This window comes from Dama dama, chromosome 15, assembly GCF_033118175.1.
Source record: "Dama dama isolate Ldn47 chromosome 15, ASM3311817v1, whole genome shotgun sequence".
In the NCBI taxonomy this organism is placed as follows: Eukaryota; Metazoa; Chordata; class Mammalia; order Artiodactyla; family Cervidae; genus Dama; species Dama dama.
In genome coordinates, this window is record NC_083695.1 from 57,045,253 (window position 1) to 57,072,021 (window position 26,769).

The window sequence follows — 26,769 nt, forward strand, 5'->3', positions numbered from 1 at the left end:
AATTATGTCTTAATAATTCTGATTAAAAAAAAAAAAAAAAAACTGCACTAGTGGGAAACTACCACTAACAACCTCTGTGGATATTTTTGTGAATGTATTTAGAGTAGCATATGAGAAAGTGACTTGAAAAGCTGCTTAGCATTTATTAGTATCAACGGTGTTCTTTCAAAATTTTTTGTAGTTTCTGTTGCCAATTTGTATAATGCCAGGTTTGATTTTGCACTGAAATTAAATGTTCTCATTTTTTAATTTTTTCACTTTATCTATGATTATATTTAGCAACCTTTACCAAAAGGAGCACAATATGTGATTGACTACTTTGAAGACACATATATTAGGCACCTAAAATCAAGAAGAGCAAAAAGGTATGGCATAATGTTTTTTATTGTTGTGGGTTGTATCTAAAGTCAAACTAATGATTTTAATGGCAGAAACTGAAGAAAATTGATCCTCAAATCAACTTTTAGAAAATTATATCTAGTTACAGATGGGTGCTGTTAATAATGCAGCTCTTTGGTTTAATTTTGTTTAAGTGCTTTTGCTAACTGTGTGATAATCTTTAAAAATCATTATGTAAGATATTTATTACTCTTGCACAAAGCTCAATTTTCTGTCACGCTTCCATCTTTAAAATCATCTTTTAAAAGTTTGCCCCTACACTAAGCAAAGCACCAGTTCATGACATAGTATTTCTCCAACCAGCCAACAGAGATGAAAAATTATGGTTAATGACTAAAGCTGAGGTAATAGTAATTACTAGATTAGATACTAGGTTTTACAGGTAAAGTGATATTTTAGTAACAACATCTAGCTCTATGGTATCTGTATAAATTTAATAAATAGTGGTCCACTGTATTCAAATGATCATTTTAAAACATCAGCATTTAAAAAATCATTGATATATTTTAAAACTCCTTCATACTAAGCCTTTAAAAATTGATATGCCTTTTACTCCTAAAAAATTTCAATTTGAGAGCTAAATTTTTTATCAGACACTTAATGTGTTTAGATTCCATAAAATTTATACTTAAAAGAGTAGTTTCAAGTACCCAAATTGCTCTGAATATATTTTAAAATCTCAGTAACTGAATTGACTATCAGTAAGTAATTTTTCTTATATATTTTCATCTACTTTGACAAAATTATTTCCAATATTTTTAGATGGATTGATTTAACTTTTAAGCAGAATACCAGTATAAAAATTGCATAGGTCCAAAGTATATTTGAAAACTCATGTTAACTTAGTAACATCAATATCAAATTCAATTTGAGATGAAAAGCAACTTAGAGTTTATCAGTATCAACAAAATAGTCTTTGAAGTTTTTGTTGTTGTTGCCATTTTACATAACACTGTTTACATAACACTTTGTATAACACTGTTGTGACCACAAGTGTTATAACTTTTTTTCTTATGCACTTAAATTAGCAGGTTTCTCTCTCTTTGGTAAAAAGTTTGGTAATACTGTTCTAAAATTTGCTTTCTGTCTTCAGTGAAAAGCACAGATATTATACCAAATATAATGCAAACCTCTGGACCAAAGGTGAGATGTTCAGTCTCCATAAATCAAAGCTTTAAATTAAAAGAAACTTTAAGTAATAAATAAAGGTTCAATTACATATCCACCTAATTTGTACCAAGTTATTAAATATTGCACTGGAGATTAGCTTAACATATACATGCTGCAGCTAAGTCACTTCAGTCGTGTCCGACTCTGTGCGACCCCATAGACGTCAGCCCACCAGGCTCCCCCATCCCTGGGATTCGCCAGTGTTCTATTGGAGTGGGTTGCCATTTCCTTCTCCAATGCATAACATATATATAAGATATAGCAACTGTTTGCATGCAAATTATTTTCCTGAATTTCTAGTGTTTTGTTTGTTCTCTTAAGGTGGTCTAATATGTATTAAATGTTAGTTATATGACTAGTATTATATTACAGTTCAGTTGCTCAGTCTTGTCCAACTCTTTGTGGCCCCATGGACTGCAGCACGCCAGGCTTTCCTGTCCATAACCAACTCCCAGAGCTTGCTCAAACTCATGTCCATCCCATCAGTGATGCCATCCAACCATCTCATCCTCTGTCTTCCCCTTCTCCTCCTGCCTTCAATCTTTCCCAGCATCAGGGTCTTTTCCAGTGAATCAGTTCTTCACATCAGGTGGCCAAAGTACTGGAGCTTCATCTTTAGCATCAGTCCTTCCAATCAATAATTAGGACTGATTTCCTTTAGGATTGACTGGTTTGATCTCCTTGCAATCCAAGGGACTCTCAAGAGTCTTCTCCAACAGTACAGTTCAAAAGCCTTCTTTATGGTCCAACTCTCACATCCATACTTGACTACTGGAAAAAACCTTAGCCTTAACTAAATGAACCTTTGTTGACAAAGTAATGTCTCTGCTTTTTAATATGCTATCTAGGCTGGTAATAGCTTTTCTTCCAAGGAGAAACCGTCTTTTAATTTCATGGCTGCAGTCACCATCTGCAAATCTCCAAATAATTTTGGAGCCCAAGAAAATAAAGTATTATATTAAAAAAGCATCATGTCACATTTATCAAATTTAAGTTTTATAACAAACCTGAGAAGTAGGCATTATTTACACTTTTTAAGTAGGAAAACATGCTCAGAGAGGGTAAGTAACTTGCTTTAAGTCACACAGTTTACAAGTTGTGTAGTTGGGAGTTTTATAAATGCCTCATAATATCCTTTCAGGTACAGTGTCTGGCTCATTTAACAAGGCTCATGAAATTGGTAAATCGAGGTCTGGGGAGAAAATCTGGATGTGACCTCTGTGATTCCCTGGTTTCTCAGTTTTCATGAAATGATTTATGTGTCTGGCTTTCCAGAATTTGGTTACTCAAAGTCATATTTCAGTAAACAAAATAAAATCCAAACCCTGAGAGGCCGAATGTAAGCTATACAAGCTTTCTAATCTTCACATTAGCCCCTTTTCCCTCTCCCAAACCCAAAACCCTTTAAACATACTTTAAATAAATAATAGTCTGGTAAGAGTATTATTATATCAGTAATATCAATTATATTAGTTAACCTGCAGTATATAGTAAAACTCTTAAAACTGAGCTAAGCAATACTATTAACAAGACTTTAAAGAGGGAATTTGTGCTACAGAATAGAGTAGTTGGAAAAGCATGGAGTTTGGAGTGAAGCAGGCCTGAATCTGAACCGTGATTGCCAGTTATACATTGTATATCCCTAAGTTTATTTAATTTTTTAGAGCCTCTGTTTTGTCATCTGAAAATGGTAATATTCCCTACCTCACAGAATTATTTAAGCAGTCAAATAGTATTAATTGCTGCAATTTTAATATTATTAAAATCTTTTTTACATGTAGATTCCAAATGTGGTACCTTTTCAAGGTGATGTCTTTCATCCTAATTCTTGGAACTACTCATGGTGCCTTTAGAAAACAAAGATCTGTGAACCCTGAAGCAAGTATGAATATTGTAAGTTGCTAGGACATAAATGCTAAGCTGATAAAATAACAGGGAATGTTACTCTTCAGTTTTGAGGGGTCTTATTTGAATAGATCTACAGTCAGTTTATATCTCTGCATTCATGTATTTTGAATATGGGTCAACTAATATTCCTCATCTGCTTTCCTATAGCTTACAGTTTCCCTTTCTGCTTTATTCTGTGTCTGAAGTAAAAATATGCATAAACATATCATTTCTCTATTCTATATATGCATTTACATAACAAATTCCACATATGTATGTATCCTTAGCTATATATATAGACAAACAAACACTTGTGGGTAAACATATTTTAAAATTGTATATTGGTATGTAGGTAAAACTATGATTAGTAGTCAGAAAAAAAATAATAGGTTAGTTCTTGAGATATCTCCTTGAATGCAGGGGTTTTAATTTTTTGTTGTTTTATTTATCTATGAACCCCTGGTATATAAGACTGATGCTTAGTAGATGTTCTATAAATATTTATTACTGAATTAATCAGTGAATTAGTGAAAATAAAAAATGCATAAGCTTAAGATTGAGAATACAAAGATTCATTATTACATTAATGTGTGTTTGTGTGTGTTGGTCAGTCATGTCCTACTCTTTGTGATCCCAAGGATTATAGCCCTCCAGGCTCCTCTGTCCATGGGATTAGGTTAGATTTAATTAGGTTACATTAATTCACTAACAGTCTTATTCTAAAAGGTTTGCTTTTTCCTTATCTAGAGTCAAATTATTTCCTACTGGGGCTACCCAGATGAAGAGTATGATATTACAACTGAAGATGGTTATATCCTTAGCCTTTATAGAATTCCCTATGGGAAGACAAACAGTGAAAACAATTCAGGTAAAGCTCAGTTCAAGATAAACTGGTGATTATCTGAAGCTCTTAACTTCATTTCTTCTCAGTGCGTTTAGGACAAGAAAAGGGTTTAAAGATTAAGTGAACAGTTAACTTCTCATGCATATCTCTATATGCCCCAGGAAGAGAATCTGACCCTCCTTTAGCTTCCTGTTTAGAGTGGTTTTAAAGTAAGGTGGAACACACATTGCTCCTCCCAAGTTTTCTTTGTGGATCACCATACTCATCCATGTTGATTACCTAGAATTTTCTTTGTTTAATGAGGGGTTAGAAATGCTCTGTAGATTTGATGTATGGCTGGTAAAAATTTCTTTCTTTGTGCCTGTGAATCTCTCCTCTAGTAATAGCAAAGAGATAAGTTTGAAAAGTTTGGTAGCAGTCTCATGGCTCTTTACTCCAGTACTATGTACACTACTGTCAGCAGAATGAGACGCTGAAAAACGCACTAGAATTTGTCACTAGGGTCATAATAATTCTAGATGTATCACTTACTAGCACAATATGTAACCAACTACTTTTCTTATTTGTCTAACTGTTGCAAAAAAAAAAAAACAAAAACAAAACAGAGAATTTGTCTTTTCTCCTTAGATTTTGTCCTTGAAAAAATTGTTTCTCATATTTTAGGGCACCCTGTCAAGTTCTCATTTTGAACATTATGGTACATTTCAGAGAAAATTCATTAATTTTGAGCAGGCTCTACCAATATAATTTTTGATCCTTATAGAGGTCACATCTACTAGGCAGAGAATTTTGACATAATTATTGTAATCATTCCTCAGGGTTTGACTCAATTTTTCTAATAAAAGACTTAAAGATAATTTTAAAATATAGTAAGTACCTTAGAGTTCTCTAGAAGCAGCCCTGAGACAAGAATATAGGTGCATGTAATTTATTGATTGGAATACTTTCATGAGAAGATAATGTGGACAAGAGGGAAAGGCAGGGGAAGGTGCTAAAGAAGGATGAGACTCAGCTAATACAATGTTGTCTCAGAGGAGTTTATGGATCCCTGAATTGCACTGCAGACTGGGTCCCACCTTGAAGTTAGGGAGCTAGCTTTTTTGCATTCTTATATCAGTTAGTCACTGCCTGAAGGGCATCTATAGAAAGAAATAAAGTCTGGCTGAGGAAATTCCCCTTAGCCTGGGGGCAGTTCCACAGAGAAAGGGGCAATAGTGAACCCTTCAAAAGCACCAGTCAACAATAGCTGGAAGAATGATTCAGCTGCTTAGCAAAGGAAATCTAGGTGTGACACTAAAATAATCTAGTAAAGGGTACTTCTTGCACTGCTCGGATCCACTTGTTTTTCACAATAAGTTTATTTCATCTGGTATTACATTTTTTTACATTTATTTTTATTAGTTGGAGGCTACTTACTTTACAATATTGTAGTGTATTTCATCTGCTATTACATTTGATCCTAATGCCATATCTGGTATTTATACATTCCTTCCTCTACTACCCACTGTAAATTCCTCTTCCTCTTGGCTGTCTTTCCTTATTTGATAAACCAGGCCTTTATCCCTAAGGGCTACTATGTCCTTAATATGTCATAGTTGCCATACTTGCACATTTACAGTTAAAACAAGGCATGGGAGTAACAAAAGATGCCTATGTGTATCATCTCAATACCAAATATCTTTTTCCCAATAAAAATTTATGTATCAGCAGCCCTACCTCTCTATTTTGATCAAGGTCAGTTATTCTGGATCTAGGGTTTGTCTACACTGTCAGAGAGCATGTACAAACCATTCATCACTTTTTTGTATCATCACAGGAAATGTAATATTTTAGCCATTGAAGTGCTATAATATACAAGGTTCTTTCAATACTCCAACTACAATGTCTGGCAATCAGTAATGATGATAATGATATGGATTATGTGAAGGGCAATTTGGGGCTTAAAACAAAGTTACCAGTGAGCAGACATTATGTTATTCAAGGTGTTGCCTCTCGAAAACCTTGGAAGTATAAATTAGACCTCTGGGAACACTGGTGATTAAAGCAATGGTTCTAGTGATAAAATCTGTATTAAATATATCTGTGAAAATGTGAGTATAAAATTATTTTATGAAGTGAGAAAGGTGGGGTAATCATATAAAATATATCTTATGTAACATGCTATTTAAAGAAGAGGTGGCAAGAATATACAGAAAAACTGTATAAATAAGATCTTCATGACCCAGATAATCACCATGGTGTGATCACTCACCTAGAGCCAGACATCCTGGAATGCAAAGTCAAGTGGACCTTAGGAAGCATCTCTATGAACAAAGCTAGTGGAGGTGATGGAATTCCAGTTGAGCTATTTCAAATCCTAGAAGATGATGCTGTGAAAGTGTTGCACTCAATATGCCAGCAAATTAGGAAAACTCAGCAGTGACCACAGGACCAGAAAAGGTCAATTTTCACTTCAATCCCAAAGAAAGGCAATGCCAAAGAATGCTCAAACTACTGCACAATTGCACTCTTCTCACACGCTAGCAAAATAATGCTCAAAATTCTCCAAGCCAAGCTTCAGCAATACATCAACTATGAACTTCCAGATGTTCAAACTGGTCTTAGAAAAGGCAGAGGGGCCAGAGATCAAATTGCCAACATCTGCTGGATCACTGAAAACGCAAGAGAGTTCCAGAAAAACATCTACTTCTGCTTTATCAGCTATGTCGAAACCTTTAACTGTGTGGATAAAAATAAGCTGTGGAAAATTCTTCAAGAGATGGGAATACCAGACCACCTGACCTGCCTCTTGAGAAATCTGTATGCAGGTCTGGAAGCAATAGTTAGAACTAGACATGGAACAATAAACTGGTTCCAAATAGGAAAGGAGTACATCAAGGCTGTATATTGTCACTCTGCTTATTTAACTTACATGCAGAGTACATCATGAGAAACCCTGGACTGGATGAAGCACAAGCTGGAATCAAGATTGACGGGAGAAATATCAGTAACCTCAAATATGCAGATGATACTATCCTTATGTCAGAAAGTGAAGAACTAAAGAACCTCTTGATGAAAGTGAAAGAGGAGAGTGAAAAAGTTGGCTTAAAGCTCAACATTCAGAAAATTGAGATCATGGCATCCGGTCCCATCACTTCATGGCAAGTAGATGAGGAAACAGTGGAAACAGTGGCTTGACTTTATTTTGGGGGGCTCCAAAATCACTGCAGATGGTGATTGCAGCCATGAAATTAAAAGACGCTTACTCCTTGGAAGGAAAGTTATGACCAACCTAGACAGCATATTAAAAAGCAGAGCAATTACTTTGCCAACAAATGTCCGTCTAGTCAAAGCTATGGTTTTTCCAGTAGTCGTGCATAGATATGAGAGTTGGATGGTGAAGAAAGCTGAGCACCAAAGAATTGATGCTTTTGAACTATGGTGTTGGAGAAGAGACTCTTAAGAGTCCCTTGGACTGCAAGAAGATCCAACTAGTCCCTCCTAAAGATCAGTCCTGTGTTCATTGGTAAGACTGATGTTGAAGTTGAAACTCCAGTACTTTGACCACCTGATGCGAATAGCTGACTCATTTGAAAAGACCCCGATGCTGGGAAAGATTGAGGGCAGGAGGAGAAGGGGACGACAGAGGATGAGATGTTTGGATGGCATCACCGACTCAATGGACATGAGTTTGAGTAGGCTCTAGGAGTTGGTGATGCACAGGGAGGCCTGGTGTGCTGCAGTCCATGGGCTCGCAAAGAATCGGACACAACTGAGCGACTGAGCTGAACTGAACATGCTATTTAAATGAGTCCAAGTTACTAAGAGATGTTTGAATATTCTATATCCTTAAAAATTTGTATGTTTAAGTATGTGTAGGCTAAGTAGCTTCAGTCATGTCTGACTCTTTGCAACCCTATGGACTGTAGCCTGGCTCTTCTGTCCATGGGGATTCTCCAGGCAAGAATACTGGAGTGGGTTGCCATGCCCTCCTCAAGGAAACCTCCTGGACCCAGGGATCAAACCTGCATCTCTTATTTCTTCTGCATTCTCAGGCCGGTTCTTTACCACTAGTGGCACCTGGGAAGCCCGTGTTTAAGTATGTGACATGACCTAATTGCCCACTTGGTCATATGAAAGAAATTCATTAGTGAACAACTCTGACATAAAATGGGATTAAAAGGTGAAAAACCTACCCAATTTAGCAATTTTAAAAATCTTTATCCTATAAGATTAAATTTGAGGTGAGATACTCATGTAGACACTACAATATTTTAAAAGAAATTTTCTACATTTTTTTCCAGTTCAGAGACTTGTTGTATACTTGCAACATGGTTTGCTCACATCTGCCAGCAGCTGGATTTCCAATCTTCCTAATAACAGCCTAGGCTTCCTTCTGGCGGATGCTGGTTATGATGTGTGGATGGGGAACAGCAGAGGGACTACCTGGTCTAGAAAACACTTGTACCTAAAAACAAATTCCAAAGACTTCTGGGCTTTCAGGTACAGAAAAAACTGAGTAATATTTTATTGTATAAGTGTATTGGACTGTTTCCTTCTTTTTGAATGAAATGAAATGAAACATAAGTCTTTTTTTCTCAACTCAGGGCTCTCAATATATTAAAATTTATATAAATTTTACCTGGAAAGTTAAAGAGTACTTGTTTGATTTTGAGCTTACATCTCATTTTTAAGCAGTAAGCTTTACTGACTACCCTACTGTATTTTTTCACTCTGTCACCTGTATATGTAGTCTACTTCACTGTTCTTAGAATATACAATCACCTTCTTTATAAAACTCTTGTGGCTATTTTATTTCCTTAACTTTGTGTTCTCACAGAAGTCTCTAGTCAATAGATAATTATACTATCTAACTTATTGATAGTACCCAAGGAGAGTTGAAAAATGCTTTAAAAATATTTACCTAATCATTATCTTCAAATGTTAACATAACATTAGTAGAATATACATTTTCATTTTCTTTTTTCTTTTGTAGCTTTGATGAGATGGCTAAATATGACCTTCCAGCCTCCATTGATTTCATTGTGAAGCAAACCCAACAAGAGCAAATATTTTATGTAGGACATTCACAAGGCACTACCATTGGTATGGCAAGAAAGATCATTGCTGCTATTACTTTATTACACTTTCAAAGTTTGTAGATATATTCTTAAGGATATAGGTCAGCTTCTAGACCTGTAAGTGAACCAAAGCAGAACTGTGAGACATATATCACAGAGCAGTGCCCTGGAAGGTTATATCCTGTTTTAATTCTATATAGCATTCTCTAGTCACAAAGAATTGACTGTAAAAACAAGGTTTTGTTTGTTTGTAATGTATAAAAGCTGGATATCCATCTAAATATCACAATTAAGTCATAGCTGTCATTTATTCCACAAATAGAAATTGTATAATTATTTTTCTTTTAAAAATCAAGCATAGGGTTTTATGAGTAAGAAGTTTTAAAAGGGTGCTTGGGTTTTTACATTTAGGACATATTAAACTTAAGAAATGAACAGAGATGAAGAAATCCTTCCTATATTTAAAGATGACTAGAAAAGAACTTTCATCCCTTTATAATACTTAACTCTTCTACCTAATGTGTATCAATTTTACTTTCAGAAAAATATTCCCTAAGACTTAATGTAATTCTCTTTCTTGGTACCATAAAACTTAATCTTTCTACTTTGGAAGCAGAAAAGTCTACTTTATAGTAGAACCCAGTATTAAATGAGTTTTTTCTAGACTGTTGAGTATCATCTAGACTGTATTAGTCATCATCATTATCATCTAGACTATAAGAGTATTATCTAGACTGAAGAGTATAAGTATTTCTTATAGGAATCATCCACTTTCTACCAGAAAAATTATGTTGAATAACAATCTCTTTCCATTTCTCATAGACCTTTTGTCTGATATTTATTAACCATGTGTGAATTTTAGTCCAAATTTTCATCAACTGTTCAGTATGGAACCAAGAATCCTAGGAAATAACCAAATAAAAAAAATGAGTGATGTGCCAGAGCTTATCAACTTGCAGTTTGATATGATATATAATTCTTTGCTTCTTTGACTTCTCATAACCCAGGGAAAAAAGAACCAATAAAAATAGAGGGGGTGTGCATTTAGATAGCTTGATAAGGTATCAAAAAAGGAAAAAATTCTATTTGTCATATTAATTACTCTGGATTATCAGTAAAATATAGTGTTTAGTAGCCTCTGTTCAAGAAGGCTAAGACATTTTTAATTAAAAGTAAATATTAAAACAATTTTATATTTATTGAATTTCTCACCTAAAGTAGATTTATCTATCTGAAAAATTCACTTTTATCATTTTCACCATTGCCAGTTATACTAATGTATAATAGTAAATATTTCTGATTTTCAACTGTGGTGTTATAAAAGTGATTTATTGCTGAATTAAACTCATTTATGATCTACACATTTGTTTTAGATCCTAATAATCAGCATTATGTTGTGATCAATATGCATGTCTCAGTATGTGTAGTCAATAAATATTTGATAGATAAGAAATGAATTAGTAAATTAATTATTGAACTTATCATTGTCATTTCTTACATGATAGTAATTGACTAAGAATAGTTCATTTATATCTTATTTTCTTTCAGCCTTCATAACATTTTCCACAATACCAAAGATAGCTGAAAGAATCAAAGTATTTTTTGCCTTAGCCCCAGTTTTTTCCATTAAATACTCAAAAAGCCCTTTAATTAAAATGGCATACAACTGGAAGTCACTGATCAAGGTATGTTATTTCTTCCCTTTTTGTAGTTGACAACCCAAAATGATAATGATTCTCTGCTTTCAAAATAAAAGGTCTTGGCTATGTTTGCACAGCCACATGTATGATTTGAATTTTTTGGCTTCGTTTACACTGGATTCTTGCTTTTGTTTCTACACAGGTATAAGACTTTACTTATGATACTTTTGGATGACTCATTGTGTAAGAATTTCACTAATCACATCATCTCTTTATATTGCTCTCAAATTTCATCCTTAATTTAAATGTTTTAAACTAATGTATTTGGTTGTAAATGTAGTGAACTCACCAAATCAACTTTTGATTAAATTGTTTTAGTCTTCCAAACATGAATACAGTAAATTTATTTTGCAGTTTTTTTCTGGCAGCAAAGAGTTCTTACCTAATACCTCCTTTAAAAGATTTGTTGGTTCAAAGCTGTGTCCACTGAAGATTATTGATAAGATTTGCCGTGATATCTTATTTATGATAACTGGATATGACCTAAAGAACTTAAATACGGTGAGAACAAGTTGTATTTAAAATATACTTTGCCAATTTTTAGAAAGCAGCTTTTAATAGTGCTTATTCTATGCTTTGTGTATCATTTTATGTTTTATCCATTTATTCTTGTAGTTAGATTCTTAGCCTTTCTAATTTTGTGGCTGTACCAACATTAAGAAACTAATTTGTATTAGCATGCTGGGATTTTTTTACTTCCATATTTGTCTTGATCTCTGTAAAGAACAGAAACTAGCTACAGCTATATCTTTATTAGTCTTTGCAGTTACATGTTAGTTGTCTGGGATTTCATGTATTTAGGTTGTCTTCCATTCACTGTCTTACATAACTCCTCCTCTTATATCCTGATTCCTAATACTTTTCCACTTCCTTGATTTTTCCATAATTAGGGGGCCTGGCAATTAACTTATATGCTTTTGGCATTCATCAAAATTCCTGGAGTGGGAAACTCTTTTGGTATTCAAGCTACTATTAGAAGGCAATCTGTATTGATTGTATATAAATTCTCTTAAAGATGCAAGGTTTTATCAGCACATTAAATTAAAAAACCCAAATTTGGAAAAAGCAGTTGTTTGTGACATTTGGACTAGTTTATTGATTCTTGCACCTGGGCCTTTTAAGAAAGTTCTTAATGAGAACCAATGTATCTGTTCATAGGAAAATAGGTGTTCTTTTAATTTCTAAGCACATTTTCTTACCACAAGGATATATGTTGATTTTTTTTAACCTCAAGAAGGTCTTATTGAAAGTCTCAGACAATTACAGATATTTTAAAAAAACACTAATATTCTTCATAATAGAAGAAAAGAACTCCATTCTCTCCCTTTTCCCCAAAGATATGAAAAGCATAATTTTCTGTCATAGAAGATTACCTTTTTAAAAAGGCCTCTTATATTCTTCTATCTAGTGTTATATATCTACCATAGAATGTCTAGAAACATCATAAATATAATCTTTATTTCTGCTTACCTTTTTTAGTTATTCTATGTCTTGGGTTGTGTTTTTGGCTATTGACATCTTTATTATAATTATGGTGTCTTTGAGAACTCTTTTGTAGGTGGACTATTAGGAAAGCTTATATTCTAACTTCTTAGCCTTTAAATTAGTGAGTCTCCTTTCTGGGACAAAAGTTGACAGTGTCATCAATTGCAATTAATTGTGTAGTAAGTTGTCTAGGATTGGGAAAGTCTGAAGTGAAAAAATTCACACACAGTGTATATGGGAACAGTAAGAGTGATAGTTCAGTTTGATTCAGTCCTTTTTTTTTTGATTCAGTCCTCTTGATCCTGTCAAGACTGATAGGAAAATTAGGATCTGACTTGAAATTTCTTTCCTGTAGGCAATATGAAAAACCAGAAGAGAATCTTGCAGTTTGCAGATAGGCAGTGTCTAGAATCAGGCCAATGTCACTCAGCGAACTGAAAGGAAGTTATCATGCAAGGAAGATCAGGTAGCAAAAACTCTCATCAATGTAATTTGGATATGTCATCAAATAACCCAGAATTTTGACTTTGTCCAGTTCTTGTAATTCAGCTTATTGATTATATCTTTCATGGATTGTGCCTTTGGTACTATATCTGAAAAGTCATTGCCACACTCAAGATTGTCTAGATTTTTTCCTGTGTTATCATTTAGAAGTTTTATAGTTTAGCATTTCCCATTTAGACCTATGATCTGTTTTGAGTCAGTTTTTGTGAAGGTCTGTGTCTAGATTCTTTTTTCTCCCCCATGTGATATCCATTTGTTCCAACACCATTTATTGAAAAGATTATCATTTTCCTATTACATTGCCTTTGTTTTTTTGTCAGAGATCAGTTAACTGTGTTTCTAAAGGTCTATTTCTGGGCTCTGTATTCTGCTCTATTTATCTATCTCTCCACTCTTTCACCAATACTACACTGTCTTGACTACTATAGCTTTATATTAATAATGTCTTGAGGTTATGTTTTGTAGTCCTCCCTTTAATAATTGTGTTGGCTATTTGGGATCTTTTGTCTCTCTATATAAACTTTGGAAGCAGTTTGTCAGTATCGTAAAAATAATTTATTGAGATTTTAGTAGGGATTACATTGACCTTATATATCTTATTCACTGATTGAGGTTCCCAGGGAGTATGTAGGCAATGCAAAACTAGGTTACAGGTTGCCATGAGCACAGCTGTATTCCTGATTAAGCTTTACTTTGAGTTGAACTTTCGGGCCTCAGTTTATTATGGAAAGAATTTCTTTTTAAACCTTCCCACTGTCCTCAAAAAGTCCTGGGCTGATTTTTGCTCTCCTTAACTAGTTATCTTTTTGCCTTTTCATACTGTTCATGGGGTTTTCATGGCAAGAATACCAAAGTGGTCTGCAGTTCCCTTCTCTAGGACAGGAAAGCCTGGCGTGCCGCAGTCCAGGGGGACATGACTGAGCAACTAAACTGAACTGATTTCTTAAAATGAAACTTTAAATTTTCTAGGATTGGCAGATAAACTTAAGTGATTTTAGTACATTGCTTTTCTTTTGAATTCTCTGTCTTTTCTCTTCCATTTGCCCTGGTAATTTCTTTTTATCTTTTCAGTTCTTTAGTGCTTTCAAAAAGTGTGTGTTACATTACTTTTGATTGTTTTCAGCATGGGTGATGGGCCTCAGAACTTAGAAATTCAATAATATCTTCTACATTAATGCAAAATTTACATTCAATAGGTACATTTATATATTTAATTTAAATATAATTTTGTTTTATTAACATTATTTATTATAAATTAAATTTCCTTGAAATTTTTTAGTTTAATAATTATCAAAGATTGTTTTTTCTGGTTGGAAGAATAAAAATAATGTTTTAAACCCTCAGAGTCGTGTGGATGTGTACATGTCACAAAACCCAGCAGGAACATCTGTTCAAAATATGCTCCACTGGTGTCAGGTACACTAAAATACATTTTTAAGTGCATTTTGGTAAAATTTTTTTAAAACTACTTGCAGTTTATCTCATGATTCTAGGGATCTGGCCATTGCCATAGAATGATGAATTTAGAAGGATATATTGAAATTATTAAAAATATGTATGATTCTTAAAAGTTTATAATGTATGTTAATAATATAATCTATTAAATCCTCAGTTTAGGCAATAAGAGGAGTACAGTTATTTTCTATTTTACAAATGAGAAAATGTTCATTCAGAACAGTAGGCAAGGGATCAACTAGGCTATGCTCATGATTTAATATGCCCATATATTTAAAACTTTTTCTTAAAAAACAAAACAAAACAAACAAACAAACAAAAAAACTAAGACAAGAACTCAGGTCTCTCAATACCTACTCTTTCTCACTAGATTATACTTTCTCCTTGGTTAAATTGTGAACTCCATGAAGACCATGACCAAGTTTTGTTCAGTTATCTATTTTAAAACTAAGTTTGTGGCATATAGTAGATACTCAGGAATATTTGTTGAGTGAATATTGATAAAGAAAAACACAGTATGAATGCCATCTTAATATTGAGAGCCAAGATAACATAAGAATATATATGCTTGAGATCAAAATACAAGATATTGAATTCTTTCTCTAAATCTTACTGGCAGTAGGACATTAAATAAGATCAATAAATCTTTATGAATTCAGTTTCTTTAATTTTAAAAATAGAATTAATAATCATGCTCTGACCTAACAAAAATAACTATGAGAATTAAATAGGATAATGATTATGAGAGTCTTTAAATTTAATGAACACTAGATACATTGAAAGTGTTACTAGTATTGATAAGACACTAATGAAAGATATCAAAGATGACATGAACAGATGGAGAGATATTCCATGTTCCTGAGTAGGAAGAATCAATATTGTGAAAATGACTATACTACCAGGTACAATCTATAGATTCAATGTGATCCCTATCAAATTACCTACATTCTAATATGAGATATACAGACAGTAAACAAAAAGCATATTAAATAAGTAAATTGTTAAAATAGTAGATGATGATAGAAGCTATGAAAAATAGGAGGAGAGGACCAGAGAGAAAAGATTAGGTATGCCAGGATTCAGTTGTCTACCTGAATAGGGAGGTTAGATTGAGCCTCAGTGAGATGGTAACACTTGAAAAGATTTAAAGGAAGTGAGAAGGTTAGCAGTGTGAACATGTGGAGAAAGAATATTCAGATGGTAGACTAATAGGTGGAAAAGCCATTAGTCAGGAGCATTTCTGATAGGCACAGCTAAAAGGCTAGTGTGGCTAACATGAGTGATTCCAGAAGAGAATAGTAGAAAACAGGGGCAAAAAAGTAAGAGGGAGTCAGAAAAGAACCTTTGTGCCATGGTAAGGACTTTGACATTCTGTATCAAGTGGGTTAGCCACTGCAGGTTTTTGAGAAGGGAAGTGACTTACTATGATTTACACTGAAATGCAGAAAGGCAAAATGGTTGTCTAAGAATGCCTTATGAATAGCTGAGAAAAGAAGCTAAAGGCAAAGGAGAAAAGGAAAGATATACCCATCTGAATACATAGTTCCAAAGAAGAGCAAGGAAAGATAAGAAAGCCTTCCTAAGTGATCAGTGCCAAGAAATAGAGGAAACAATAGAATGGGAAAGACTAGAGATCTCTTCAAGAAAATTAGAGATACAAAGGGAATATTTTGTGAAAAGATGGACACAATAAAGGACAGAAATGGTATGGACCTAACAGAAGCAGAAGACATTAAGAAGTGGTGGCAAGAATACACAGAACTATGCAAAAGAGATCTTAATGACCCAGAAAACCACAAAGATGTGATCACTCAGCTAGAGCCAGACTCCTGGAATGTGAAGTCAAGTGGGCCTAAGGAAGCATCACTACAAACAAAGCTAGTGGAGGCAATGGAATTCCAGCTGAGCTATTTAAAATCCTGAAAGATGATGCTGTGAAAGTGTTGCACTCAATATGCCAGCAAATTTGGAAAACTCAGCAGTGGCCACAGGACTGGGAAAGGTCAGTTTTCATTCCATCACAGAGAAAGGCAATGCCAAAGAATGTTCCAACTACCACACAATTGCACTCATCTCAGTTCAGTTCAGTTCAGTTCAGTTACTCAGTCATCTCCAACTCTGTGACCACATGAACTGAAGCAAGTAAGGCCTCCCTGTCAATCACCAACTCCCAGAATTTACTCAAACTCATGTCCATTGAGTCGGTGATGCCATCCAACCATCTCATACTCTGTCATCCCCTTCTCCTCCCACCTTCAGTCTTTCTCAGCATCAGGATCTTTTCAAATGAGTCAGTTCTTCGCATCAGGTGGCCAAACTATTGGAGTTTCAGCTTCAGCATCAGTCATTCTAATGAATATTCAGGACTGATTTTCCTTTAGGATGGATTGGTTGGATCTCCTTGCAGTTCAAGGGACACACAAGAGTCTTCTCCAAAACCACAGTTCAAAAGCATCGATTCTTTGGTGTTCATCTTTCTTTACAGTCCAATTCTCACATCCATACGTGACTACTGGAAAAACCACAGCTTTGACTAGATGGACCTTTGTTGACAAAGTAATGTCTCTGCTTTTTAATATGCCATCTAGGTTGGTCATAGCTTTTCTTCCAAGGAGCAAGTGACTTTTAATTCCAGGGATGCAGTCACCATCTGCAATGATTTTGGACACCCCCCCCCCTGCCAAAATAAAGTCTCTCACTGTTTCCTTTGTTTCCCCATCTATTTGCCATGAAGTGATGGGACTGGATGACAAGATCTTAGTTTTCTGAATTTTGAGCTTTAAGCCAACTTCTTTACTCTCCTCTTCAACTTTCATCAAGATGCTCTGTAATTCCTCCTCAGTTTCTGCAGTGAGGGTGGTGTCACCTGCACATTGGAGGTTACTGATATTTCTCCCAGAAATCTTGATTCCAGCTTATGCTTTATCCAGCCCAGCATTTCTCATGATGTACTCTGCATATAAGTTAAATAAGCACAGTGACAATATACATCCTTGACATACTCCTTTCCCAATTTGGAACCAGTCTGTTCCATGTCCAGTTCTAACTGTTGCTTCTGGACCTGCATACAGATTTCTCAGGAGGCAGGTTAGGTGATCTGGTATTCCCATCTCTTGAAGAATTTTCTACAGTTTGTGGTGATCCACACAGTCAAAGGCTTTGACATAGTCAATAAAGCAGAAGTAGATATTTTTTTTGAAACTCTCTTGCTTTTTCAATGATCCAATGGATGTTGGCCATTTGATCTCTGGTTCCTCTGCCTTTTCTAAATCCAGCTTGAACATCTGGAAGTTCATGGTTCACGTACTGTTGAAGCCTGGCTTGGAGAATTTTGAGCATTACTTTGCTAGCATGTGAGATGAGTGCAATTATGCATAGTTTGAGCATTCTTTGGCATTTCCTTTCTTTGGGATTGGAATGAAAACTGACCTTTTCCAGGCCTGTGGCCACTGCTGAGTTTTCCTAATTTGCTGGCATATTGAGTGCAACACTTTCACAGCATCATCTTTTAGGATTTGAAATAGTTCAACTGGAATTCCATCACCTCCATTAGCTTTGTTCATAAAGAAAACATAGTGGGCTTACTAGGGCCCACGTGACTTGGTATGCCAAGATGTCTTATTCTAGGTAATGAACACACCATCGTGATTATCTGGGTCATGAAGATTTTTTTTGTATAGTTCTTCTGTGTCTTCTTGCCACCTCTTCTTAATATCTTCTGCTTCTGTTAGGTCCATACAATTTCTGTTCTTTAGTGTGCCCATCTTTGCATGAAATGTTCCCTTGGTACCTCTAATTTTCTTGAAGAGAAATAGTCTTTCCCATTCTATTGTTTTCCTCTATTTCTTTGCATTGATCACTGAAGAAGACTTTCTTATCTCTCCTTGCAATTTTTTAGAACTCCACATTCAAATGGGTATATCTTCTCTTTTCTCCTTTGACTTTCACTTCTCTTCTTTTCAGAGCTATTTTTAAAGCCTTTGCAGACAACCATTTTGACTTTTTGCATTTCTTTTTCTTGGAAATGATCTTGATCCCTGTCTGTACAATGTCATGAGCCTCCATCCATAGTTCTTCAGGCACTCTGTCTATCAGATCTAATCCCTTGAATCTATTTCTCACTTCCACTGTATAATCATAAGGGATTTGATTTAGGTCATACCTAAATGGTCTAGTGGTTTTTCCTACTTTCTTCAATTTAAGTCTGAATTTGGCAATCAAGAGTTCATGATCTGAGCCACAGTCAGCTGTCAGTCTTGTTTTTTCTGACTGTATAGAGCTTCTCCATCTTTGGCTGCAAAGAATATAATCAATCTGATTTTGGTATTGACCATCTGGTGACATCGATGTGTAGAGTCTTCTCTTGTGTTTTTGGAAGAGGGTGTTTGCTATGACCAGTGCATTTTCTTGGCACAACTCTATTAGTCTTTGCCCTACATCATTCTGTACTTCAAGGCCAAATTTCCCTGTTATTCCAGGTATTTCTTGACTTCCTTCTTTTGTATTGCAGTCCCCTATAATGACATCTCGTTTGGATGTTAGTTCTAAAAAGTCTTGTAGGTCTTCATAGAACTGTTCAACTTCAGCTTTTTCAGCATTACTGGTCAGGGCATAGACTTGGATTACTGTGATATTGAAGGGTTTGCTTTGGAAATGAACAGAGATAATTCTGTCGTTTTTGAGATTGCATCCAAGTACTGCATTTCAGACTCTTTTTTGACTATGATGGCTACTCCATTTCTTCTAAGGGATTCTTGCCCACAGTAGTAGATACAATGGTCATCTGAGCTAAATTCACCCATTTCGGTCGATTTTAGTTCACTGACTCCTAAAATGTCAATGTTCACTCTTTCCATCTCCTGTTTGACCACTTCCAATTTGCCTTGATTCATGGACCTAACATTCCAGGTTCCTATGCAGTATTGCTTTTTACAGCATTGGACTTTACTTCCATCACCAGTCACATCCACAACTGGATGGTGTTGTTGCTTTGGTTTCGTCTCTTTATTCTTTTTTTTTTTTATTAGTTGGAGACTAATTACTTCACAACATTTCAGTGGGTTTTGTCATACATTGATATGAATCAGCCATAGAGTTACACACATTCCCCATCCCGATCCCCCCTCCCACCTCCCTCTCCACCTGATTCTTTCTGTAGTTATTTCTCCACTGATCTGCAGTAGCATATTGGGCACCTACCAACCTGGGGAGTCCATCTTTCAGTGTTCTATCTTTTTGCCTTTTCATACTGTTTCATGCGGTTCTCAAGGCAAGAATGCTGAAGTGGTTTGCCGTTCTCTTCTCCCATGGACCACATTTTGTCAGAACACTCCACCATGACCTGTCCATCTTGGGTGGCCCTACACAGCATGGCTCATAGTTTCATTGAATTAGACAAGGCTGTGGTCCATATGATCAGATTGGTTAGTTTTCTGTGATTGTGGTTTTCAGTCTCTGCCCTCTGATGGAGAAGGATAAGAGGCTTATGGAAGCTTCCTGATGGGAGAGACTGACTGAGGGGGGAACTGGGTCTTGTTCTGATGGGCAGTGCCATGCTCAGTAAATCTGTAATCCGATTTTCTGTTGTAGGGTGGGGCTGTGTTCCTTCCCTCTTATTTATCCGGGGCCAAACTATGGTGGAGGTGATGAAGATAATGGTGACCTCCTTCAAAAGATCCCATGCAAGCCCTGCTGGACTCAGTGCCCCCAACCCTGCAGCATGCCACCATGGACCCACACCTCAGCCAGACTCCTGGACACTCATGAGCAAGTCTGGGTCAGTCTCTTGTGGGGTCACTGCTCCTTTTTCCTGGGTCCTGGTGCACACAAGGTTCTGTTTGTGCCCTCCCGGAGTCTGTTTCCCCAGTCCTGTGTAAGTTCTGGTGGCTCTATGGTGGGGTTAATGGTGACCTCCTCCAAGAGGGCTTATGCCATACCCAGGCCTGCTGCACCCAGAGCCCCTGCCCCTGTGGCAGTCCACTGCTGACCCATACCTCTGCAGGAGACACTCAAACCCAGTTCTGTCTCAGTCCCTGTGGTGTCTCTGGGTCCTGGTGCGTACAAGCTATGTTTGAGCTCTGATTGTCTCTGGTAGGTGTGGGCTTTGATTCTAAACACAATTTTGCCCCTCCTACTGTTTTGCTGGGGCTTCTCCTTTGTCCTTGGATGTGGGATATCGTCTCAAAGTTGCTCCAGCACTGCACAGCCACTGCTCCAGTGCCTACTATCTTTCTGGGGCTTCTGTGTCCTTGGACTGCACCCTGCCCTTCTCTACACTCCTCTCACGCACTAGCAAAGTAATGCTCAAAATTCTCCATGCCAGGCTTCAGAGTACATGAACTGAGAACTTCAGATGTTCACGGTGGATTTAGAAAAGGCAGAGTAACTAGAGATCAAATTGCCAACATCTGTTGCATCACAGAAAAAGCTAAAGAGTTCAAAAAAAAAAACCAAAAACCTACATCTGCTTTATTGGTTATGCCGAAGCCCTTGATGTGTGGATCACAACAAATTGGAAAAGTCTTCAAGAGATGAGAATACCAGACCACCTTACCTTACCTGCCTCCTGAGAAACCTGTATGCAGGTCAAGAAGCAACAGTTAGAGCCAGACATGTAACAATGGACTGGTTCAAAATTGGGAAAGGAGTATGTCAAGGTTGTATATTGTCACCCCGTTTATTTAACTTATATGCAGAGTGCATCAAATAAAATGCCAGGCTGGATGAAGTACAGGCTGAAATCAAGACTGCCAGGAGAAATACCAATAACCTCAGATATGCAGATGACACCACCTTTATGGCAGAAACTGAGGAGGAACTAATGAACCTCTCAATGAAAATGAAAGAGGAGATGAAAACGCTGGCTTAAAATGCAACATTCAAAAAACAAAGATCATGGCATCTGGTCCCATCACTTCATGACAAATAGATGGGGAAACAATGACAGATTTTATTTTCTTGGGCTCCAAATTCACTGCAGATGGTGACTGAAGCCATGAGATTAAAAGACACTTGCTCCTTGGAAGAAAAGCTATGACCAACTTAGACAGCATATTAAAAAGCAGAGATATCACTTTGCCAACAAAGGTCAATATAGTCAAAACTATGGTTTTTCGTGTAGTTATGTATGGATGTGAGAGTTTGACCATAAAGAAAGCGGAACATGAAAGAGTTGTTGCTTTTGAATTGTGGTGTTGGTGAAGCCTTGAGAGTCCCTTGTACCAGAAGAGTATCAAACCAGTCAATCCTAAAGGAAAGCAGTCCTAAATATTTATTGGAGGGACTGATTCTGATGCTGAAGCTCCAGTACTTTGGCCTCCTAATGCAATGAACTGACTCATTTGAAAAGACCCTGATGCTGGGAAAGATTTAAGGCAGAAGGAGAAGGGGACAATAGAGGATGAGACGGTTCTTTGGCATCACCGACTCAATGGATGAGTTTGAACAAGGTCTAGGAATTCATGATGGACAGGGAAACCTGGCATGCTGCAGTCCATGGGGTTGCAAAGAGTTGGACACGACTGAACAACTGAACTGAACACTTTTAAAAGAATGCTTTTAGCTTCTATGTTGAATAGATTATAGTGAAGCAAGAGTATAAGCAATGAGAAAGTTAGGAGATTATTGCAGCAATGCAAAAAGAACTGATGATAGCTTGCTCTGATATGTTCCCGGTAGAGGTGGTAAAAATTGTTAGATTCTGAATATGCATGTGTATATCATAAAAATGGAGCCTATAAAATTTAATCATGGATTCTGTGAGAAGTAAAAGAAATGAATCTTGGATGATCCAAAGTTTTTGGACTAAGTAATGAAAAGATGAAATTAATTTTGAAGGAGAGGGAGAAGTTTGATGATGAAATGGCTTTCGAGGAAAGATAGGATGTTCTGTTTTGGAGATATGGTTTTAGACATTCAAGTCTTGATTTTGAATAAGTTGTGTATAGAAGTCTAGAGGGCTTTCTGGTGGTTCAGTGGTAAAGAATTCACCTGCATTGCAGGAGCCACAGGAGATGCCACAGGCTTTTGATCCCTGTGTTGGGAAGATGCCCAGGAGGAGAGCAGGGCTAACTGCTCCAGCATTCTTACCTGGAGAATCCCATTGACAGAGAAGCCTGGCAGGCTACAGCTCTTAGGGGCACAAAGAGTCACACTGACTGAAGCAGGAGACTGATAGGAGTCTAGAATTTAGAAAAGACTTAGAAGATAAACACTTTGAATATGAATAACATTTAAAGCCAAGAGACTGGATGAGAAGACAAATAGACTGAGTATAAATAGAGAAGAAAAGAGGAGTAAAGATTAAGTGATGAGACATGAAAAGATTAAGAGGTTAGCAGGAGAAGCTAAATTTGCCAAGGAAGCTTAAAAGAAGCACTGGGTGAAACAATGAAAAAAGAAAAATGAAGATCAAGATATCATGTTATTCTAGAAGTTAAGTGAAGAAAAGATCTCAAGGATATGGGGATAAATAGCTAATCAAATTCTACTCATAGATAAGATGAAAAAATTGTCTAAGAATTGACCAAAATCTTGCAAATGTTAATGTCATAAATAAACTTGGCCGATTTTGGAACTGCAGGGAAAGAAGTATTCTCAGGGAAAATCAGATTAGCAATCAGAGAAGAGTTTTAATACATAGGTTGATGATGGTATAACAGATGATAGAGTTTTAAGAGTTGGGGAGTGTTGGCAGGAGATAAAATACGGGATATATAGAGACATAGACATTTTATCATTCTGGAGAAGATGAGTAACATGAGAAACTTAACCTTCTTGAAATGAAAACATAATCACGGGGAAAAACGGTCAAAATCAGATTAGACCTAATAGGTTCAAAGCTGGTGGTAAGGCTGCAAGTGTTAAGGGGTAAAGAAAGGGGTGGCTTCTGGGACATGCTCTTGATCTTTGTTATTTGAAGCAATAATTTTTAGGGCAGTGTCAACTTAGTCCTAGCACACTTAGTCCTAGACCTCTGTAGACACAGCTGAGAATTTCTGGGGAGGCCTAATATTACCCAAAACACACCTGCCCCCTTTAATATGGTAAAAAACCTTCAGGAAATGTGCATTTATATGAAGATGGTAGAATTATTGTCTGCAGATTTCCCTGCCCCCCACCTCCTAGCTCTTCCATTTCTTACCCTGTGCATAGCAAGAGGAACAAAGAAGCCCACCTACACATATACTAATAGACTTAGTAGTACAAAGGGGCTTTTTGTGCAATGCATACCTAGCTTGTATCAGCTGCCATTGTAACAAAAAATGAGTATAGTCTTACTTTAAAATTTTTCTTTCAGCTTTTTAATTCTAGTCACTTGAAAGCTTTTGACTGGGGCAGTCCTGATCTGAACTTGGTTCATTTTAATCAGGTACATAATTATGTATAAATTAAAAATTATCTCCCTGATCAATTGAAATAATTTTTACTATTAAAGATTCATCTGTGAAACCCAAGAGTACAGTAGTACAGTGAGAAAGACCAGTAAACGAAGATCATCATGATTTGGATCCATATGTTCATTTCCAACCAAAGTGGCTTTTCCATATTCTCTATGTATTTTAACAACAAATATCTTAGATAAGTCTAGAGAAGTTGACAAGCGGTAGAATAATTCACCATGCCTCAAGAGGAAAAATACTGTATTTATAATGTACATAGCTCTGAGCTTGGTTAAATAAGAAATAGAAAGCAAGCATACCATTGTTCTTGACCCTAAGACTGTTGTGTTTGGGAAGATAAGATAAACACATATACTAATTAGAGAAAGTAGAAGTTACTGAGAAGCTGATAAAAACTATCTGAGTATGATGACAAATGTCTTGAAATACTAGAGCCCAAGTCTATCTACTTCAAAATTTATGCTTCTCCACCATACTTTTCTGCCTTCACTAAGCTCCAATGCCTGATGTAGTTTGCTTGTGTAAATATTTGAAGTAAAATATACAGATCTAATTCATTAAAATAATATTGAACTTGGCTGCCAATGTTTATCATTTACTAATAAACATACTGACTCATTTGAAAAGACCCTGATGCTGGGAAAGATTAAAGGAGGGAGGAGAAGAGGATGATACAGGCTGAGATGTTTGGATGGCACCACATCCAAATGGACACGAGTTTGAGTAAACTCCGGAAGTTGGTGATGGACAGGGACGCCTGGCGTGCTGCAGTCCATGGGGTTGCAAAGAGTCATATATGACTTAGCAACTGAACTGAACTAAACTGATATTGACAGTTATATAAGCCAAGACAAATTTGATACTCTGGATCAGAACAAACTCTAGTTTTAATTTTAATTTAATTAATAAGTAAAAATTACAATATTCTTTCATACTCATTGCTTACTTAATAACAATTATTTTAGATTAAGCTTACTTTTAAATTGTACTTTATAACTTAAAGAATTAGTAAATAACACTTTATATGTATTATTCTCTGTGAAAACTCTTACCTTTACTTATTTGCATTTAGACAACTTCTCCATTGTACAATGTGACAAACATGAATGTGCCAACTGCAACTTGGAGTGGTGAAAATGACTTGTTGGCTGATCCTGAAGATGTTAAAATTTTACTTTCTGAAATCACAAATCATATTTACCATAAAACTATTTCTTACTATAATCATGTAGACTTTTTGTTTGGATTAGATGTATATCATCAAGTTTACAGTGAAATCATTGATATTATTCAAGGCAACCCATAAAGAACCATGGTATCCTATGTTGAAGGATTTATATAATTTCTATTAAAATCCAATTATTTTGTTCTTACTATGTATACTTTTCCAGTTATTTATATGAAGTCTGAAATTTTTTCTTCTTTTTTTGCTCTCCATTCATAAAGTAGTGCCATCTATTACACTAGGGGTAATGGCCGATTATAACTCAGCCCAAAGCAATCTGTTGAGTTTCTAAGTAGAATGTAAATAACTAAAAATAGAAACAATAGTCTTAAATATTTTCAATTATAGGAGAAGGTTTTTTGAGAAAGGTGGAGTTTTTTTCTTCAAGAAATATGAGAATATAAGAATTTTTAGAAATATAGAGTTTGGAAGAATACTTGCTGATATGAAAGCTAATTTTTCTGTAACCAAGTAGGACCTTTTGGGGGGTTCCAGGACAGACCCTGCCCATCACCTCCCTGTCTTCTGGCTGTCTCATGTTTATAGAAAAACTTTAGTGATCCAGGCCTGCCCTGAGTTACAAAAGGCTGGCTCAAGAATTAATGTTTAAAATAATGTGAATATGTAGCAACAACAAAAAAGAAATAGCAGTTGGGCCAGGAGAACTCATAACAATTTAAGCAATAAATCAGCCATATAGTAGATTCTTTACTTACTTCCTGAAGAACATAGTGTCTGATGCACACAACCTCTGATATGCAGATAACACCACCCTAATGCAGAAAGTGAAGAGGAACTAAAGAACCTTGATGAAGGTGAAAGAGGAAAATGGAAAAGTTGGCTTAAAATTCAACATTCAAAAAACTAAGATCATGGTATCTGGTCCCATCACTTCATGGCAAATAGATGAGGGAAAAATGGAAACAGTGACAGTCTATTTTCTTGGGCTCCAAAATCACTGTGGACAGTGTCTGCAGCCATGAAATTAAGAGATGCTTGCTCCTTAAAAGAAAAGCTATGACAAACCTAGACAGCATATGGAAAAGTAGAGATATCACTTTGCTGACAAATAGCTGTAGAGTCAAAACTATGGTTTTTTTCAGTAGTCACATACAGGTGTGAGAGTTTGTCCATAAAGAAGGCTGAGTACCAAAGAAATGACATTTTCAAACTGTAGTGCTGTAGAAGACTCTTGAGAGTCTCTTGGACAGCAAGGATATCAAAACAGTCAATCCTAAAGGAAATCAACCCTGAATATTCAATGAAAGGACTGATGTTGAAGCTGAAGCTCCAATACTTTGGCCACCTCCAATGGGAAGAGCCAATTCATTGGAAAAGACCCTGATGCTGGGAAAGACTGAGGGCAGGAGGAGAAGGGCAGGGACAGAGGGTGAGATGGTTGGATGGCACCATCCAGTGACTCAATGGACACGAATTTGAGCAAACTCTAGGAGATAGTGAAGGACAAGGAAGCTTGGTGAACAGCAGTCCATGAGACCACAGAAACAGACATAACTTAGCAACTGAACAACAACAAAATATTTTACAGACACTAAAGTGAAGTGAAGTGAAGTTGCTCAGTCATGTCCGACTCTTTGCGACCCCATGAACTGTAGCCTACAAGGCTCCACTGTCCATG

At 36.1% G+C, this 26,769-nt stretch overlaps 1 protein-coding gene across 1 annotated transcript; it reads left to right on the plus strand.

Moving 5' to 3' along the window:
* Positions 1–3,438: 3,438 nt before the first annotated feature.
* Positions 3,439–25,211, plus strand: LOC133069878 (lipase member J-like). The gene is made up of 9 exons (XM_061161336.1): positions 3,439–3,462; positions 4,204–4,324; positions 8,584–8,782; positions 9,276–9,385; positions 10,909–11,045; positions 11,415–11,561; positions 14,394–14,465; positions 23,803–23,874; positions 24,978–25,211. Exons 1-9 carry the CDS (start codon positions 3,454–3,456, stop codon positions 25,209–25,211), a joined length of 1,101 nt encoding a protein of 366 aa, XP_061017319.1. The 5' UTR covers positions 3,439–3,453.
* The last annotated feature ends 1,558 nt before the right edge of the window (positions 25,212–26,769 follow it).

Bases quoted from the DNA above. Each gene is read 5' to 3' on its own strand.
- LOC133069878 (XM_061161336.1), top strand. The intron at 9,386-10,908 runs GTATGGCAAGAA...ATTTTCTTTCAG, and splicing joins TTCACAAGGCACTACCATTG to CCTTCATAACATTTTCCACA. The intron at 11,046-11,414 runs GTATGTTATTTC...TTTATTTTGCAG, and splicing joins ACTGGAAGTCACTGATCAAG to TTTTTTTCTGGCAGCAAAGA.